The sequence below is a fragment of the Engystomops pustulosus genome, chromosome 5, assembly GCF_040894005.1.
Source record: "Engystomops pustulosus chromosome 5, aEngPut4.maternal, whole genome shotgun sequence".
Classification (NCBI taxonomy): Eukaryota; Metazoa; Chordata; class Amphibia; order Anura; family Leptodactylidae; genus Engystomops; species Engystomops pustulosus.
In genome coordinates, this window is record NC_092415.1 from 4,798,310 (window position 1) to 4,817,610 (window position 19,301).

At 50.0% G+C, this 19,301-nt stretch overlaps 1 protein-coding gene across 1 annotated transcript in view; it reads left to right on the forward strand.

Annotated features, from left to right (window-relative positions):
• LOC140132378 (cytochrome P450 2C20-like) overlaps window positions 1–16,600 on the forward strand; it is a 33,173-nt gene extending 16,573 nt beyond the window's left edge. Inside the window, exons 6-10 of the mRNA XM_072151068.1 lie at window positions 490–663; window positions 8,351–8,492; window positions 11,357–11,544; window positions 15,323–15,464; window positions 15,556–16,600. Of these exons, the coding sequence (XP_072007169.1) occupies window positions 490–663; window positions 8,351–8,492; window positions 11,357–11,544; window positions 15,323–15,464; window positions 15,556–15,755 (846 nt within the window). The 3' untranslated portion in view covers window positions 15,756–16,600. The remainder of the gene's footprint in view (window positions 1–489; window positions 664–8,350; window positions 8,493–11,356; window positions 11,545–15,322; window positions 15,465–15,555) is intronic.
• The last annotated feature ends 2,701 nt before the right edge of the window (window positions 16,601–19,301 follow it).

Here is a 19,301-nt window from a genome sequence, read left to right on the forward strand (position 1 = left end):
GGACAGGGACACGCTGACACTTGGGGGACAGGACAGAGACACGCTGACACTTGGGGGACAGGACAGGGACACGCTGACACTTGGGGGACAGGACAGGGAAACGCTGACACTTGGGGGGACAGGACAGGGACACGCTGACACTTGGGGGACGGGACAGGGACACGCTGATACTTGGGGGGACAGGGACACGCTGACACTTGGGGGACAGGACAGGGACACGCTGACACTTGGGGGACAGGACAGGGACACGCTGACACTTGGGGCACAGGACAGGGACACGCTGACACTTGGGGCACAGGACAGGGACACGCTGACACTTGGGGCACAGGACAGGGACACGCTGACACTTGGGGGGACAGGACAGGGACACGCTGACACTTGGGGGGGCAGGACAGGACAGGGACACGCTGACACTTGGGGGACAGGTCAGTGCCCATATTTGGCTTCCCTGATATTTTTGGAGTCTTTCACCAGTTTCTCTTCCCGCAGCTCGGTAATACTTTCCCACTTCTCCTGAATGTCCCGATCCTCAAGGAGAAAATCTTCAAAGAAAGTTCTCAGCTGAAAGAGTTTGTCAAAATATACATTGAGAACCACAAAAGGAGCCTGAACCCCAAAGCCCCCCGAGACTTTATTGACTACTTCTTGATAAAGATAAAAGAGGTACAGACATAGAGGAGCAGAAAGACTTTCTAAATGTTGTGTATATGCTGTTTGACAAAGATATGGCCCTGCCCCCTGCCTGTATATCCTGTGTGACAGGTAGTCACAGCCCCGCCCCTTGCCTGTATATCATGTGTGAGAGGTAGTCACAGCCCCGCCCCCTGCCTGTAATGGCCACTGGACTGGGCATTACGAATCAAAAACACTCCAGTTGGCTTCCTGTCTGGCTAATGGAGTGTGTGCAGCTTTGTACAATAATTCTAGGAAAATTATCTATTTCCACCAGAAGTCTTCCTTTATTTCTTGTCCTGTGCTTCCCTCTCTTTGCTTTATTTGCTACAAGATCCGTCATATTCTGTGCCCGAGTGTTAGAAGGCCTGAGGTGCCCATTGGTTGGTAAATACGGACTACCTCGCAGTGAGCATCTAGTTTATAAAAGGAAGCTCCTTGGAAGACTCTTGGTCCAGTCAGTCTTTCTGTCTTCTTGAGGGAGTAGCCTGCAGCTGCTGTCTCTCTTCAGAGGGAAACCCCTTCCTGGCATGGTCGTAGGGTCAGAATATAATAATGTGTTACATCCTGCTTGTCTTGTAGGGATGGGAAGTCTGGCCCTTCTAATTGAGCAGAACCTAATGATCCAACTCAATACTCTTCTGGCTTCAATATGCAACATCCCTCACCAGGGCCTTTTCTTGGGGCCCGGAGGCAGCTGGGGCCCAGAATACCGGAGGGCTGGCCGTTGCGGCCTAGGCACGCCAGTGTCACGGTGCTTGGTATGGGGACCGAAGGGCTGTCCCACAGCCTGGCAGGTCTCCAGCAGGTGGTGTGTACAAGAAATTAGATGAGGGAGAAGTTGTGGTACTGGTTCTCCCTGGGGCATCCCTTGGAATCTGTGGTATGTGTCCCTGGTGGATGGATGGGGCGGCCTTGATGGTGATACAGCCGTAGCAGGGACCAGATGGAAGCAATGTTGTGCATTAAAGTAACTTGCAGTTCTTTATTCGAACCAACGGTAACAACACGCCAAACGATTCTGTACAAGTGCAGTACTGGAGTGATTGTGGAGAGGAACCTCGGGAGTTGTGTCACCAGCCTGGATGCAGGGGCAGACTAGGATGTAGCTGTGTCCAATGCTGGAAGCTGCAGCTTTAATCCTCGGTATTGTTCAGTATCAGACCTGAAGGTGGACTGACACCAGGTCTCTCACTCTTGGCTAGTAGCAGGTGTGCTCTCTACACAGAGCTCTGCCCTCCTCCTCTCAGGAGTTCTGGGACTCTCCTCTCCTCATTCACTCTGTTCTGACTCCTCCACTGACTAAGGGTGTTTGTTAATCCCTGGTCAGGTGATCCCACTCTCCAATCACACTACAGTTACAATAGGGGAACATCATTGGATGATAACATTAAATAACATTAACCCTTTGCCTATCCAGGCAGTATCTACCGCTGCAATATTACCTAAGCATATGTATAGTGTCCTGCAGAGGAGCTGATCAGACTCTCTACTAGGGGAACACACATATTAGGGGCTTATTCGCAACAACTCCTCTGCCTTGCATTGGCAGGGGTGTTGCATATCCCCTGGGAAATTGAAAGAGCCGCCCACGGCTCAGCTATGGACCAGATGGGGAGAAGAAAACCAACGCTGTCCAGCAGCAGATGGCCTCCAGAGGGTCAATTTGTGTTACAGCCGGTAGGGGTGTAGATGGAATAGGTTGCACTTTCAGGGAAGTGCTGGCTATGTACAGTGTAGGGGACAAACCGCCCATGGTCCTGGAGACAGGCACCTGGGTTGGTGTTGGACTAGGTACAAAAATGCAATGAACGTGAGTTGGTAGTTAACGCCCTTAAACCAACTGTATGTGGGAAAGGTGTGGTGTCATGTCCTGTAATCCACTACTTGCACCAAGGCCTGATTATTTGTTCGAAAACTCTTCTTCCTTGGCGACAAATAGTAATACATTTAAGTACATGCTATACATACAGTACACTTTACCTGCTGTCTGACGGTCTTACCCTGAGTGTATGACATCTAGGTGTTTCTGGATGAACACCACCAGTCCGCTAAGGACCCGCAGTTTACAGAAGCCACACAAGTACCGAGCTTGGGTTCTAGACGTAAGCCTGCGATCAGGATTTGAATACAAAGACGGTCCTACACAGTCTCACTACAATCCTGCAAAGCCTATAAAATGGTTAAGTGCAAACTTACTGACAAAATGGCATTGACAGTTGTGCAAACATGTTTCAAACACACATTGGCTTTAAACAGCCCAATGGGTAAATTACTTGAACCTTTAACGTTACAAACGTTACATGAAACTTTACTGGTATCACAGTAGCAATAGCAAGAATGTCCATTTTTCTGTAGAGAAAAAGGCATAAATCATGCAGGCAAAATGTCCAAACCTGAAAAGAGAAGGCATTAAGTGCAAAATATCACAAGAGCATATTTTCCTCTGTAGTAACTAGCAAAAGTCTCTCAGAAGGCTTTTGAAACAAAGTCCATCTTCTGGGCACAGCCCTTGATGTGGGAAAAGTGCAGATGAAGGGTCTCCTCCAGAGATGGAGGGACAGAATCCTTTGTAGAGATCTCTGTGTCAGCAGAGGTTGATGCTAACATAGCATATAGCAATGATGAGCAGTTCAAGGAAAGTCTCTTGACTGTAGTAACTAAATAGGGGAAAGAGTCTCAGGAAAGTCTCTGGCTCTATGAGGTAGATGTGGGCGCTCAGCCCAACTGGGAGTAACAGAAAAAATATACAATATATACACAGTTCAGTACCTGTTAAGGGGAGCCCATCAGGGGTTACTCTGTATCTGAGTTATCTGAAGTAGCTGTGAGTACCTCACGTTCAGAGAAGCGCACCATCTTGGCCCTCTGACCTCTGCGGCGAGGCAGGTGGTACTCCTGCAGGTATGCAGGAGCTTTCCCCTTTGTTTCCAGCTGGGACCTCCGGAGTCCCTGTTGGGAGAAAAGTACAACCTCCTCGTCATCATCCACTGACTCGGGCACTGGAGCTGGGGTCGCAGGTGCCTCAGATGCAACAGTGGCCACAGGTTCTGGAGCTGGGTCATCCTCCACAGGCAGCAGTATGGGAGACTGCGATGGGAATGATGGCCTCTCCGGAGTATCTCTCACTGGGGTGGAAACAACTACACAAAATTGAGGCACAGTCACAAGTTCTAAGAAACTGACGGTAGGTGAACACAAAGAGGATGTTGGACTGGAAGTAAGTGCCAGCGGACTTGACACAGGGGCAAAGGGACGAAGACATCTCTTAAGCCGGTTCCTGTGTACCCAGAGTGGTGGACGGTCACCTCTTGAAATCTCGTAGACTTCAGGGGAGAGACTGTCCCTAACTAGGTATGGCTCACGCTCCCAACGCCCATCTAACTTACTGGTTGGATGGTTGTTTCGCAGCCACACTCGTTCTCTGGGGACAAGAGGTTCAGCGCAGGCATTGCGGTCAAAGTCTCTTTTTTGTTTGTCTTGGGCTTCCTCCACCCGAAGGTCCACAATTTCTCTGGCATCCACCAGATGCCTCTGGTGTTCCTGGACCCAATCTCCCAGTCTGAGGGAGTAGAGATTGGGAGTCAGGGGATTCCATGTCCAAGGCCATATCGGCAAGGAGATGTCCATGTCTTCCAAACATCAGGTAGTACGGAGTGTATCCTGTGGAACAATGGGTGGTATTATTGTACAGGTATACTAACTCCAGTAGTAATTTCGGCCACTCAGCCCTTTTTGCAGGGGTCAGGGTCCTCAGCATGTTGATGAGAGTCTGGTTCATTTTCTCACAGAGTCCATTTCCCTGAGGATGGTAGGCTGTGGTCCTCAGCTTCTTGCAGCCATAGAGGGTACACAGCTCCTGGAACACTTGTGACTCAAATGCAGTTCCCTGAACCGTAAGGATTTTATCCGGACAACCATAAGGGAGGATGAAGCTCTTCCACAGGGCCGCTGCGGTACTGCGACCACAAACTTGGTGTAGTGGTCGATTATTGTCAGGGCATATGTGTGACCAGATCTGCAGGGCTCCAACTTCACATGATTCAGAGCCAGGATCTCCAGAGGGCGCTGGCTCACAATGGGATGTAGAGGGGCCCTTTGATTGTGTCGCTCTCCTCGAGCGATGGCGCAGGCTGGATATTCCCAGCACCAGGCCTCGATGTCGGGCTTCATGTTCACCCAGTAGAAGCGCTTCCGGAGGGTAGCTTCAGTCTTCAGAGTGCCAAAGTGTCCAGACTGGTCGTGATACATATCTAGCACTATCTTGGCATCCCTCCGGGGAATCACAATCTGGTACAGCCGGTCATAGGTGATAGGATTTAGAGTTCTCCTTTTCAGCAGGCCCTGATGCATACTCAGAGTCTTCCTCTGGCTCCACAATTGAGACAGTTCTCTGTCAGCTATTCTCCGACGGATTCTTTCAGGCACTCGCCCACTAGAGAGATTGTCCATCACTTCTCCTATGGCGCTGCTATCAGCCTGAAGACTTATCCAGAGGTATTTCTCTGCCGGTGGCGCAGACTCTTCCTGTGGGGTAGCAGGCACTGCTTCCGAGGGTAAAGAGTAAACTCTCTGGGCATCTTGTCGCATAAACCGGGCATAGAACGCTGGCATCTCCACATCTTCTCACTGAGCATCCGTGGAGAGTCCTTCCCACTGGTCAGGGAGTCGGGACAAAGCATTGGCGTTGTCATTGGTTTTGCCAGCCGGGTACTTGATGGTAAAATTGAAGTTCGCTAGTCTGTAGGCCCACCGCTGTTCCAGCGCTCCAAGCCGGGCGGTGTTCAGATGCGCTAAGGGGTTGTTGTCTGTGAAGGAGGAGGCAGCCAGGTAGTCCATGAACTTATTCGTCACAGCCTAGACTAACACCAGAAACTCCAACTTGAACAAGCTGTAATTCCGTTCTGTTCCGGTTCTCGGAGGGAACGGCTGGCGGAGCCTATGACCCTTTCAGTACCATTCGGAAGCTGGGATAGCACAGCTCCCAGTCCCTGCTTGCTGGCATCGGTGTAGAGTATGAAGGATAGATTGTAATCTTGGTATCCTAACACCGGAGGCTCAGTCAGCCTTTGCAAGGCCGCTTCTCGTTCTGCTGTCCATTCGATGGGTGCTCAAGACCGTTGGCCGTCCTTAGGCAGTCCCCTTAGAAGTTCTTGTAGGGGAGCAGCCAACTGGGCAAACTTTGGGATGAATCGCCTGTAATAGCTGGCAAATCCCAGGAAGCTTTTGATGTCCCGGATGGTGGACGGGTAGGCCAGTCATGGACAGCTGCAACCTTCTCTGGGTCTACCATAGCCTGGTAGTCTTAACCTTGAACGCCCATACAGGCTCGGCACCATACCAACATCTCAGTCCCAGGTTGAATGCAGACAGGTTGTGGATCCTTGATCCGGAGTTGTGGAATGCCTTCAGCACTTCAGGGTAGCAGTTGCGGAGGACATTGGTACCCAGTATCAGGGAGAAGTTACCGTCTTCAGGCACTTGTGTAACCACTACGCCCTGTCTGGTTAACTCGGTGTGTCCGATGGTGAGTGTGGGTTCCCAGTAGCCGCAGATGGGTACAGTCTTCCCATTAGTAGCATTTATATTCAGATAAGCCTTGGGAGGCTGCGACAGGGATGCTCCTTTTCGGCACTTCTCAAAGATGGCACTGCGGATGGTGGTCACTTCAGAGCCGGTGTCTATTAAGGCCGGTAGGGTTACTCCATTTATGGTCACATGAACCATGGGGCAAGTCCCCACGAACCTTGGCATCCAGTTAGAGTCTCTAGGACTTAAAAATTCTTCCCTTGGAGGTCGTCCCGTAGCTTCAAGGGTTTGTCGTTTAACTGACGACACTCATTCTCTTCATGCCCATATCTATGGCAGTAATTGCACCGCAGTCTTGGTTCTCTTTGGCTCCAGGTGTCCAGAGATTTCGCCATGGCTGGGCATTGATTGGCCCGGGAGTCTCGGGGAGTAGCTGGCTGTAAGGAGCTATCAGGCAGCTTCTCCTTCTTGGAGGGAGCAGCCACTTCCAGCTGAGCCATCCGCTCGAGCAGTTTGCTCATTGTGTCTGCCAGGGTGGTGACCTGCTCTGCTAGGATAGCGACTTCTTCAGACACGGGAGGCGGAGTTGCTGGTTGCGCTAGAGGAAAGGCCAGAGCAGTATCTTCCAGATACAGAGGTTCTGACTCCTCCTGTGGTTCGGCAGCTTGGCCTTCTCCCAGGATATCAATGGCAATCTCCTTGAACTCAAGAAAAGAAGCTTGGGCATGTTGAAGAGACAGTATTTTTAACTGACATTTGTGATTTTTATCCAGAAGCCCATTAATGAATTGTTCCCAAAGGGTTTGGTTGGAATTTTAAGCCTCTTGAGGGTCAAGGTGGGTGATAGCCTTCCATGTCTCCTGTAGGGAGAGGGCAAAGTCTCTGAGGGATTCTTGGGGCTTCTGTCTTTTTCCAAAGAACTTCTGTTTCAGCTCAGAGGCAGTACATTTTTCAAAGGTAGTGCGCAGCCTACTGAGGATTTGGGCTACATTCTGGCGTTCCGCTCGGGGCCAGGACTTGACTTCCCGGAGAGCGCGTCCCTTTAACTGCGCGGTTAGGATGCCTACTTTCTGCTCAGGGGCATAATGGTGGTGGCATTAGCTGCAATAGGACCAAATGGACGCTCTGGCGGATTTAGCATGCTCCGATACCCTGAGGAGGGTCCGGGTGACAGGAGTTGCTCAAGTTCAGTGTCTTCATCTTGGGTTGACATGATTAGGCTAGGTTGGTGAAGTCTGCTGGCAGATTCAGGCACCGCCTGCGCCGAAATACAAAATGGCTGATTAACCCTCTTCGTTACCGGGCTGTGATCGCTCCGGCTCCTTCTCTACGGGACTTCGTGCCACACGCGCAGGGGGCGGAGTTCAGCGGGTCTCCTGGAGTTCCCGCCAGTGAAGGTTTTGGCAGGCTGGAGCTACTTGCTGCGCCACAACCTCTTGAGCTAAATGCTTCAGGATGTAGCAGAGCTGGTAAAGTTCTGTTGCAGCGGTTAACCTCCCTGGTTAACCTTCCCTTGACAGCACGTAGCAGCAGTATAACAAAGTCAATGTTGAAAAGCACAAAATCACTTGGGCCTAAACCCAGATGGCAGCAGGGTTAGGCAGCACAGTAGTTTTTCAATAAAGGACAGTCTATAGTGCCAGTATAAGGCACAGAAGTAGAGATCCTGTTCGTGACGCCACTTGCAACATCCCCCACCGGGGCCAAGCCTTTTCTTGGGGCCTGGAGGCAGCTGGGGCCCAGAATACCGGAGTGGCTCGCGGTTGCGGCCTAGGTACGCTAGTGTCACGGTGCTTGGTATGGGGAATGGAGGGCTGTCACATAGCCTGGCAGGTCTCCAGCGGGTGGTGTGTGCAAGAAATTAGATGAGGGAGAGGCTGATGTACTGGTTCTCCCTGGGGCAACCCTTAGAGTCTGTAGTCAAAAGACGGATCTAGAACTTTCCTTCTTAACGGCACTGTCCTATAGAACCAGATTGCAGGATTAGTGGGCCCGACTTCTCCTTTATCCAGAAGATATTAAAGGTTCACACTTTTGTAACATAACCCATCTGGGTGGGATGTTGCACTCATACTGTAGATTGGTGGATATTGGGGGTTTTAGTTACTTTTTTCATACTGGGTCTAATAATACAAATCTCCTTTCCCAGGAAAAATCGCCGACGGGCAATAATTTCAGTGAAACCAGTCTCCTGATGACCCTCATCGCCCTCCTCGCTGCTGGGACTGAGACCACAACCTCCACTCTGAATTTCGCACTGAATTTAATAAGCAACTACCCCGATGTGCAGGGTAAGGAAGTGTGTAATATATGAACATATGTGTACGTGTGACATCATCAGACAAGACAAGCCTGACCTCACTATGACATCACCAGACAAGATAATCCTGACCTCACTATGACATCACCAGACAAGATAATCCTGACCTCACTATGACATCACCAGACAAGACAATCCTGACCTCACTATGACATCACCAGACAAGACAATCCTGACCTCACTATGACATCACCAGACAAGACAATCCTGACCTCACTATGACATCACCAGACAAGACAATCCTGACCTCACTATGACATCACCAGACAAGGTAATCTTGACCTCACTAAGAAATCACCGTACTACATACTATATCATAATTACCTCAGCGTCTCGCCTGTCACATTGTTAGCACCACCCCATCCTAAAATATTCTTTCCCTCCTCTTGATGTAACCAGTTCTGTCATCCATTTATCAGTACCAGTGCAGTCTGTACTACGTGCAGGTTCCTGTGTAGTGTTCAGGGGACTCCAGATTCTTCAAAACTGGCATGGGGTCTTTATGAATCTGGTGCCCCCTGCACTTTTCAAGAAGTGGGCACAATTTTTTTCTGGCGCACCTTTAACACAGAGTGTGTGACACAATTCTGCGGAGTTGCAGTTATAAATGTGTTGCACAGTCCGAATCAGCACCGGACCCCCTTTATGTGCAGAATTTGGTGGTAGAACCACCTCTCCTCTAGGTGTAAAGGATACCCTCTGTCTATGGTGATGGTAGAATCTCCTCTCCTTTAGGTTCAGAGGATACCCCATGTCTATGGTGATGGTAGAATCACCTCTCCTCTAGGTGTAGACGATGCCCCCTGTCTATGGTGATGGTAGAACCTCCTCTCCTCTAGGTGTAGAGGATGCCCCCTGTCTATGCTGATGATAGAACCTCCTCTCCTCTAGGTGTATAGGATGTCCCCTGTCTATGGTGATGGTAGAACCTCCTCTCCTCTCTAGGTATAGAGGATACTCCCTGTCTATGTTGATGGTAGATCCTCCTCTCCTCTAGGTGTAGAGGATGCCCCCTGTCTATGGTGATGGTAGATCCTCCTCTCCTCTAGGTGTAGAGGATGTCCCCTGTCGATGGTGATGGTAGAACTTCCTCTCCTCTAGGTGTATAGGATGCCCCCTGTCTATGGTGATGGTAGAACCTCCTCTCCTCTAGGTGTAGAGGATGCCCCCTGTCTATGGAGATGGTAGAACTCCCTCTCCTCTAGGTATAGAGGATGCCCCCTGTCTATGGTGATGGTAGAACCTCCACTCCTCTAGGTGTAGAGGATGTCCCCTGTCTATGGTGATGGTAGAACCTACTCTCCTCTAGGTATAGAGGATGCCCCCTGTCTATGGTGATGGTAGAACCTCCTCGCCTCTAGGTGTAGAGGATGCCCCCTGTCTATGGTGATGGTAGAACCACCTCTCCTCTTGGTGTAGAGGATGTCCCCTGTCTATGGTGATGGTAGAACCTCCTCTCCTCTAGGTGTACAGGATGCTCCCTGTCTATGGTGATGGTAGATCCTCCTCTCCTCTAGGTGTAGAGGATGTCCCCTGTCTATGGTGATGGTAGAACTTCCTCTCCTCTAGGTGTATAGGATGCCCCCTGTCTATGGTGATGGTAGAACCTACTCTCCTCTAGGTATAGAGGATGCCCCCTGTCTATGGTGATGGTAGAACCTCCACTCCTCTAGGTGTAGAGGATGTCCCCTGTCTATGGTGATGGTAGAACCTACTCTCCTCTAGGTATAGAGGATGCCCCCTGTCTATGGTGATGGTAGAACCTCCTCGCCTCTAGGTGTAGAGGATACCCACTGTCTATGGTGATGGTAGTACCTCCTCTCCTCTAGGTGTAGAGGATGCCCCCTGTCTATGGTGATGGTAGAACCACCTCTCCTCTTGGTGTAGAGGATGTCTCCTGTCTATGGTGATGGTAGAACCTCCTCTCCTCTAGGTGTACAGGATGCTCCCTGTCTATGGTGATGGTAGATCCTCCTCTCCTCTAGGTGTAGAGGATGCCCCCTGTCTATGGTGATGGTAGAACCTCCTCTCCTCTAGGTGTAGAGGATGCCCCTGTCTATGATGATGGTAGAACCTCCTCTCCTCTAGGTGTACAGGATGCTCCCTGTCTATGGTGATGATAGAACCTCCTTTCCTCTAGGTGTAGAGGATGTCCCATGTCTATGGTGATGATAGAACCTCCTTTCCTCTAGGTGTAGAGGATGCCCCTTGTCTATGGTGATGATAGAACCTCCTCTCCTCTAGGTGTAAAGGATGTCCCTGCCTGTGGTAATTTTAGAACCTCCTCTCCAATAGATGTGGAGGATGCCGCATGTCTATGGTGATGGTAGAACCTCCTCTCCTCTAGGTGTAGAGGATGTCCCTTGTCTATGGTGATGGCAGAATCGCCTCTCCTCTAGGTGTAGAGGATGTCCCCTGTCTATGGTGATGGTAGAACCTCCTCTCCTCTAGGTGTAGAGAATCCCCCCCCTGTCTATGGTGATGGTAGAACCTCCTCTCTTCTAGATGTAGAGGATGCCTCCTGTCTATGGTGATGGTAGAACCTCCTCTCCTCTAGGTGTAGAGGATGTCCCTGTCTATGGTGATGGTAGAACCCCCTCTCCTCTAGATGTAGAGGATGTATCGGTGATTGGCTTTGTATACCCCTCTCCAAGATGTGAGCAGCCCCTTGTAGATCCCCTCTCCATGATATGAGTAGGCCCTTGTAGACCCCTTCTCCCTGATGTGAGCAGCCCCTTGTATACCCCTATTCCATCATTTGAGCAGGACTGTGTAGACCTTCTTCTCTATGATGTCACCTGGTTGATGTATATTGACCTCCTCTCATTATTACAGTGAAAGTCCAGCAGGAGATTGATGAGGTGACGGGGTCGCAGCGGCCTCCTGGGATTATGGACAGAGCACAGATGCCTTACACCAATGCCGTTGTTCATGAGGTGCAGAGGGTCCTGGACCTGGCACCGGTGGCTCACTACCATGCAGTGACCAAGGATACGCAGTTTCGAGGATACACCATCCCCAAGGTATAGAACCTGTCTGGCACTGACCAGTTTGTTGAATCAATTGGGGAGCCCATAACACCTTCACTCATCATTGGGGTTGATGATCATGGTGCTTGGTATCAGGAGTGGGGCCTCGTCCACAGCCTGGCTGGTCTTGAGCAGGTGGTGTGTGCAAGAAAATAGAGGGTGAAGCTGACAGAGAAAGAGTCTCCCTCGGCAACGCCGGTAGGTAGATTGGGGTCCCTGGTGATGAAGAATGGGGCACCCTTGGTGGTGAACAGCCTGATCCTGGGATCACTCAGAGGCACGTTGATGAAGAATAACTTACAGTTCTTTATTGGCAACAGGCAACGGCCATAACAGAAGCAAAACTTCAGCTAAATGGAGGTAGCTGAATGGAGGTAGCTGGATGGAGGTAGCTGAATGGAGGTAGCTGAATGGAGGTAGCTGGATGGAGGTAGCTGAATGGAGGTAGCTGAATGGAGGTAGCTGGATGGAGGTAGCTGAATGGAGGTAGCTGGATGGAGGTAGCTGAATGGAAGTAGCTGGATGGAGGTAGCTGAATGGAGGTAGCTGAATGGAGGTAGCTGGATGGAGGTAGCTGAATGGAGGTAGCTGAATGGAGGTAGCTGAATAGAGGTAGCTGGATGGAGGTAGCTGAATGGAAGTAGCTGAATGGAGGTAGCTGGATGGAGGTAGCTGAATGGAGGTAGCTGAATGGAGGTAGCTGAATAGAGGTAGCTGGATGGAGGTAGCTGAATGGAGGTAGCTGGATGGAGGTAGCTGAATGGAGGTAGCTGGATGGAGGTAGCTGAATGGAGGTAGCTGGATGGAGGTAGCTGGATGGAGGTAGCTGAATGGAGGTAGCTGGATGGAGGTAGCTGAATGGAGGTAGCTGGATGGAGGTAGCTGAATGGAGGTAGCTGGATGGAGGTAGCTGGATGGAGGTAGCTGAATGGAGGTAGCTGGATGGCGGTAGCTGAATGGAGGTAGCTGGATGGAGGTAGCTGGATGGAGGTAGCTGAATGGAGGTAGCTGGATGGAGGTAGCTGAATGGAGGTAGCTGGATGGAGGTAGCTGGATGGAGGTAGCTGAATGGAGGTAGCTGGATGGAGGTAGCTGAATGGAGGTAGCTGAATGGAGGTAGCTGGATGGAGGTAGCTGAATGGAGATAGCTGAATGGAGGTAGCTGGATGGAGGTAGCTGAATGGAGGTAGCTGAATGGAGGTAGCTGAATGGAGGTAGCTGAATGGAGGTAGCTGGATGGAGGTAGCTGGATGGAGGTAGCTGAATGGAGGTAGCTGGATGGAGGTAGCTGAATGGAGGTAGCTGAATGGAGGTAGCTGAATGGAGGTAGCTGAATGGAGGTAGCTGGATGGAGGTAGCTGAATGGAGGTAGCTGGATGGAGGTAGCTGAATGGAGGTAGCTGGATGGAGGTAGCTGGATGGAGGTAGCTGAATGGAGGTAGCTGGATGGAGGTAGCTGAATGGAGGTAGCTGGATGGAGGTAGCTGAATGGAGGTAGCTGGATGGAGGTAGCTGGATGGAGGTAGCTGGATGGAGGTAGCTGGATGGAGGTAGCTGGATGGAGGTAGCTGAATGGAGGTAGCTGGATGGAGGTAGCTGAACAGGAGGTAGCTGGATGGAGGTAGCTGAATGGAGGTAGCTGGATGGAGGTAGCTGGATGGAGGTAGCTGGATGGAGGTAGCTGGATGGAGGTAGCTGGATGGAGGTAGCTGGTTGGAGCTTAGGTCCTCAGGAAGGTGTGCACACAGCCTGGTGAATAGCTTCAGGCTGGGCTAGGAGTGTTGGAGTCCTTGTAGTGGAGCTCTGCGTTGGATCTAGTCTTCTCACAGGGCAATGTGTCAGGGCAGCTCGTCTCAGGCACCTCTGTTTACTGTGATGACTTTCTGGACTGACCTCCTGGTCAAAGACCAAAAAAAGACTTGGAACTTTCCAGCCACCGGGGGCTTTATAACCTCCCCTTGTGAGCTGGCAGCTCTCTTGTCTAACCAGCTTGCTCCTACCATCCCAGTAACACAGAGCATACAATTGGACAATGAGATTAACCCTTGCCTCCCAGTCGGAGACTTACAGCTGCATACTAGATTTCCATGATGGATACCGCAGCATGGAAACTGATTAAGTGATCAGGCTCACCAAGCATTTTCGGACACAGAGAGGGATAAGTTTTGCAACAACTACCTAACCCTTTGCACCGGCAGGGGTGTTGCATTAGTATTAATCCTTCATTTACACAGAGATAATTAGTCCAGCTGCCAAGCCGTCCCTCTAAATGGATGAAGATGTCACCATTTGATTTGTTTCCATATAGTGTCCCCTGCTAGATTCTGATAGGTCATTGATGGACATAATGCTGTTAGACTCATGTCCAAATAAAAAACACATCAGACTCTACAGAACTCTGTAATACTCATCTCCATATATGGCCTCCTCCTTCTTGACTCATTCATAGGCATGATCATGTAAGACTTAGGCCCCTTTCACACTTGCGTTTTTCACGCGCGTTTTCTGCGCGTGCTTTTGACGCGCAGAACTTGCATTTCACTCTGACCCATTGTAACCAATGGGTCTTTTCAGACTTGCATTTTTTGTCACGCACACACGTGCGTTTTTTGTATGGTGCGTGAAAAACGCACCATACAAGTCTATGGAGATGCATCAAAAACGCACCATACAAGTCTATGGAGATGCATCAAAAACGCATTGCACTCTGAGACACTTGCAAGTGAAATGCAAGTGCAATGCGTTTTTCACGCATCAATTGCCATAGAAAAGATAGAGCTCAGTCCTATGTCCATTTCACGCGCATTTTCTGCGCGTGAAAAACGCATTGAAATTGCATTGCAATTGCATCAAAAACGCGCGTGAAAAACTGAGACACTGAACAAACTCTGACTGAAAACTGATTGCACTCTGATGCAAAATGCGCGTTTTTCACTGACCAAACCCTGATCGCACCCTGATCAAACTCTGACGTGAAATGCAACGTGAGTGTGGAAGGGGCCTCAATTAGACCTAATTACTGTCTCCTCCTCTTCTTGAATGCATAGTTAGAAGTAACCCTTCAGACACATGTCCATATAGGGCCTCCTCCAAGACACTACCATTCATAGACAGAACCTTGGTAGACTCATTGCCACATAACCCACTTAGATGCTTAGATAGACACCACAAAGCCAATGTTTTCTATGGGTGTTTTCACATTGGCTTATTTTTTTAATCGAACTGTTGACCGTGGAATAAAAAAGATGAAACATGTCCTATTTTTTCACGGATGTGGATCACGGAAGCCCGTAGAAGTCTATGGGTGCTCAAAAAAGATGTCTGAGTGATGAAACGTCTGTTTTTTTTCACTGATGGGGCTGAGAAACCAGGTGGGATGTTTTTAAAGCAATGTTAAACCTTCAGGTTTGTTTTGCAGAGGCAAAACGGAGACACAACAGCGGAAGCTGAGCACCAACACCAATGTGAAACTACCCTTAGACTTTATGGACCATATAGTACTCATCTTTTGATATAAACTTGTTATAATTGTTCCCACATGTCTTCTCCTAGACTCAATCATAGATGTACACAACCCCATATAATGTCTTGTTAGACTTTCATATTGTGTCTCCTCTTCTTAGGCTTATCAGTAGATGGACACAACCCTGTTAGTGTCTCCTCCTAAACTCATTGATAGAACGTGGTTAGACTTCCACACTTTGTCTCCTCCCCTTAAAGTCATTTAGAGATGGTGGCCACTTCCTTCTATAGGAATCTTTTCTGTTTATAGGGGACAACAGTGATCCCGTTTATCTCCTCTGTACTGTCGGATCCCACCCAATGGGAGACCCCAGAAGATTTCAACCCTGGACACTTCCTGGATGACAAGGGTCAGTTCCGGCTGCGTCCGGCATTCATGGCGTTTTCTGCAGGTGAGTCGCTCACTCTGGGGGTGGGGCGGGTACCGGGCTGTAATAACATATTACACTACAGTAATAACCAGCTTTATACCTTCTCTACCAGGGAAGCGGATCTGTGCTGGAGAGAACCTGGCCCGTATGGAGCTCTTCCTGCTCTTCTGCGCTCTGCTCCAAAAATTCACCTTCACCCTCCCCTCGGGGACCGAACGCCAGGACTGCAGGAAGCTGAAGCAGAACAAGTTCAAAGCTTTGTTTTTCTCCCAAATCTGTGCCAAACCTCGGCCCGGGTCCTCTACAGCCTGACCGGAGGAGGAGTGAGGACTCTGTTTTAGAGATTCTGGGGTCAGGGATGATGGGAGTGATACATTGCATGTGATAGGGAAATTAAACTGGGAGTAGAGATGAGTGGCCCCGATGTTTCTCTCTTGGGCTCAGCCCACGCAACTGTGTCATATTGCCGGCCAGACAGACAATCCAGCAAATTGACGTCACTAGCCAGTAGTTATGGCTACGATTGACCAAGGGGTTTAATTTTATGGATTGGCTGTTCGGCCACCAATCTGAAAATAGGTCCAGGTTACACGGACCAAAACCGAACGGAAACATCAGGTCCCCTCATCTCTAATTGTGAGCTCATAGGAGTCAGGGATGTTGATACATTGGGGCACAGCTACTTACCCATCCGACGACAATGCACTGTGCCACGATTCATTAAGATCATGCGCCCGATATCCTGCATGTGTCGCTTCCCCGCTCAGGTCCCCGGAGTTCACCTTCTTCTTCCTGGTGCATGTAAGTGCATTGTCCTGTGTATAATGCGCTGTGCGGGGAGTCACTAAGATCCTACGCCCGATATCCTGCATGTGTCGCTTCCCCGCTCAGGTCCCCGGAGTTCACCTTCTTCTTCCTGGTGCAAATAAGTGCATTGTCCGTGTATAATGCGCTGTGCGGGGAGTCACTAAGATCCTGCGCCTGATATCCTGCATGTGTCACTTCCCCGCTCAGGTCCCGAGAGTTCACTTTCTTCTTCCTGGTGCATGTAAGTGCATTGTCCTGGTATAATGCGCTGTTCGTGGAGTCACTAAGAGCGTATGCCCAATATCCTGCATGTGTCGCTTCCCCGCTCAGGTCCCCGGAGTTCACCTTCTTCTTCCTGGTGCATGTAAGTGCATTGTCCATGTATAATGCGCTGTGCGGGGAGTCACTAAGATCCTGCGCCCGATATCCTGCATGTGTCGCTTCCCCGCTCAGGTCCCCGGAGTTCACCTTCTTCTTCCTGGTGCATGTAAGTGCATTGTCCGTGTATAATGCGCTGTGCGGGGAGTCACTGAGATCCTGCGCCCGATATCCTGCATGTGTCTCTTCCCCGCTCAGGTCCCTGGAGTTCACCTTCTTCTTCCTGGTGCATGTAAGTGCATTGTCCGTGTATAATGTGCTGTGCGGGGAGTCACTAAGATCCTGCGCCCGATATCCTGCATGTGTCACTTCCCCGCTCAGGTCCCCGGAGTACACCTTCTTCTTCCTGGTGCATGTAAGTGCATTGTCCAATGGCACGCCCCGCCCTCCCCATTTCTATTGCATGAAAGCAGTGCAGCTGCGCCACAATCCGATCGCGTGCAACACAATCGCCTGTTAAATATCACGACATTAAAACGTCGGGAAGTCTGACGAAAGTGAGGCCGCAAACCCTTACTATTGTAATTTCTCTTGTCAGAGATGTTGGCAGTGATAGAAGGTGTACAGAAAGTGATAGAAGAAAGATTAGATTGTGAGCTTTTTTGGTCAGGGAAGATGGGAGTAATACATTGGGCCAGATGTATCACTGTTTTTGCATCAATTTTGCGACCAAACACCAAACTAGCCACACAGCAAAAATACCCAAGTTTTGCTGCACCTAATAATTATTCATCATTAGCAACTTGTTCATTTAGGGGTAATTTAGGCACCAAAACACTCCATTCCGAAGGTGGCATAAACTGAGAAGCAAAGAACTGATCTCTACTGCAGAGCAGCTTATCCCCAACAGCAGAGCTCAGCAGTAACTTCAAACATAACTTGCAGCCTTTGTTTACAGGTCATGACCTTCTATTTACAAACAATCTGCAAAAGCCTCAGCTCAGAGCAGGAGAGAAGTGAAGTGAGTGGAGCTGCAGACAGTACAGAGAAGTGTCCCCGTGTAGCAGGATAGAAGAGAAGTGAGTGGAGCTGCAGACAGTATAGAGAAGTGTCCCCGTGTAGCAGGATAGAAGAGAAGTGAGTGGAGCTGCAGACAGTATAGAGAAGTGTCCCCGTGTAGCAGGATAGAAGAGAAGTGAGTGGAGCTGCAGACAGTATAGAGAAGTGTCCCATGTAGTAGGATAGAAGTGAGTGGAGCTGCAGACAGTACAGAGAAGTGTCCCCGTGTAGCAGGATAGAAGAGAAGTGAATGGAGCTGCAGAAAGTACAGAGAAGTGTCTTGTGTAGTAGGAAATAAGAGAAGTGAGTGGAGCCACAGACAGGACAGAGAAGTGTCCCGTGTAGCAGGATAGAAGAGAAGTGAGTGGAGCTGCAGACAGGACAGAGAAGTGTCCCGTGTAGCAGGATAGAAGAGAAGTGAGTGGAGTCGCAGACAGGACTGAGAAGTGTCCCGTGTAGCAGGATAGAAGAGAAGTGAGTGGAGCCACAGACAGGACAGAGAAGTGTCCCGTGTAGCAGGATAGAAGAGAAGTGAGTGGAGCCGCAGACAGGACAGAGAAGTGTCCCTTGTAGCAGGATAGAAGAGAAGTGTGTGGAAGCTGCAGACAGTACAGAGAAGTGTCCCATGTAGCAGGATAGAAGAGAAGTGAGTGGGAGCTGCAGACAGTATAGAGAAGTGTCCCGTGTAGCAGGATAGAAGAGAAGTGAGTGGAGCTGCAGACAGGACAGAGAAGTGTCCCGTGTAGCGGGATAGAAGAGAAGTGAGTGGAGCCGCAGACAGGACAGAGAAGTGCCCTGTGTAGCAGGAGAGAAGAGAAGTGAGTGGAGCTGCAGACAGTACAGAGAAGTGTCCCCGTGTAGCAGGATAGAAAAGAAGTGAGTGAAGCTGCAGACAGGACAGAGAAGTGTCCCCGTGTAGCAGGATAGAAGAGAAGTGAGCGGAGCTTCAGACAGGACAGAGAAGTGTCCCCATGTAGCAGGATAGAAAAGAAGTGAGTGGAGCTGCAGAAAGGACAGAGAAGTGTCCCTGTGTAGCAGGATAGAAGAGAAGTGAGTGGAGCTGCAGATAGTACAGAGAAGTGTCTTGTGTAGAAGGACAGAAGAAAAGTTAGTGGGAGCTGCAGACAGGACAGAGAAGTGCCCCTTGTAGCAGGATAGAAGAGAAGTGAGTGGAGCTGCAGACAGGACAGAGAAGTGCCCTGTGTATCAGGATAGAAGAGAAGTGTATGGAGGAGCTGCAGACAGGACGGAGATGTGTCCCCGTGTAGCAGGATAGAAGTGAAGTGTGTGGGAGCTGCAGACAGGACAGAGAAGTGTCCCCGTGTAGCAGGATAGAAGAGAAGTGAGTAGAGCTGCAGGCAGTACAGAGAAGTGTCCCCGTGTAGCAGGATAGAAGAGAAGTGAGTGGAGCTGCAGACAGGACAGAGAAGTGTCCCATGTAGCAGGATAGAAGAGAAGTGAGTGGGAGCTGCAGACAGGATAGAGAAGTGTCCCCGTGTAGCAGGATAGAAGAGAAGTTAGTGGGAGCTGCAGACAGGACAGAGAAGTGTCCCCCTGTAGCAGGATAGAAGAGAAGTGTGTGGGAGCTGCAGACAGGACAAAGAAGTGTCCCCGTGTAGCAGGATAGAAGAGAAGTGAGTGGAGCTGCAGACAGTACAGAGAAGTGTCCCCGTG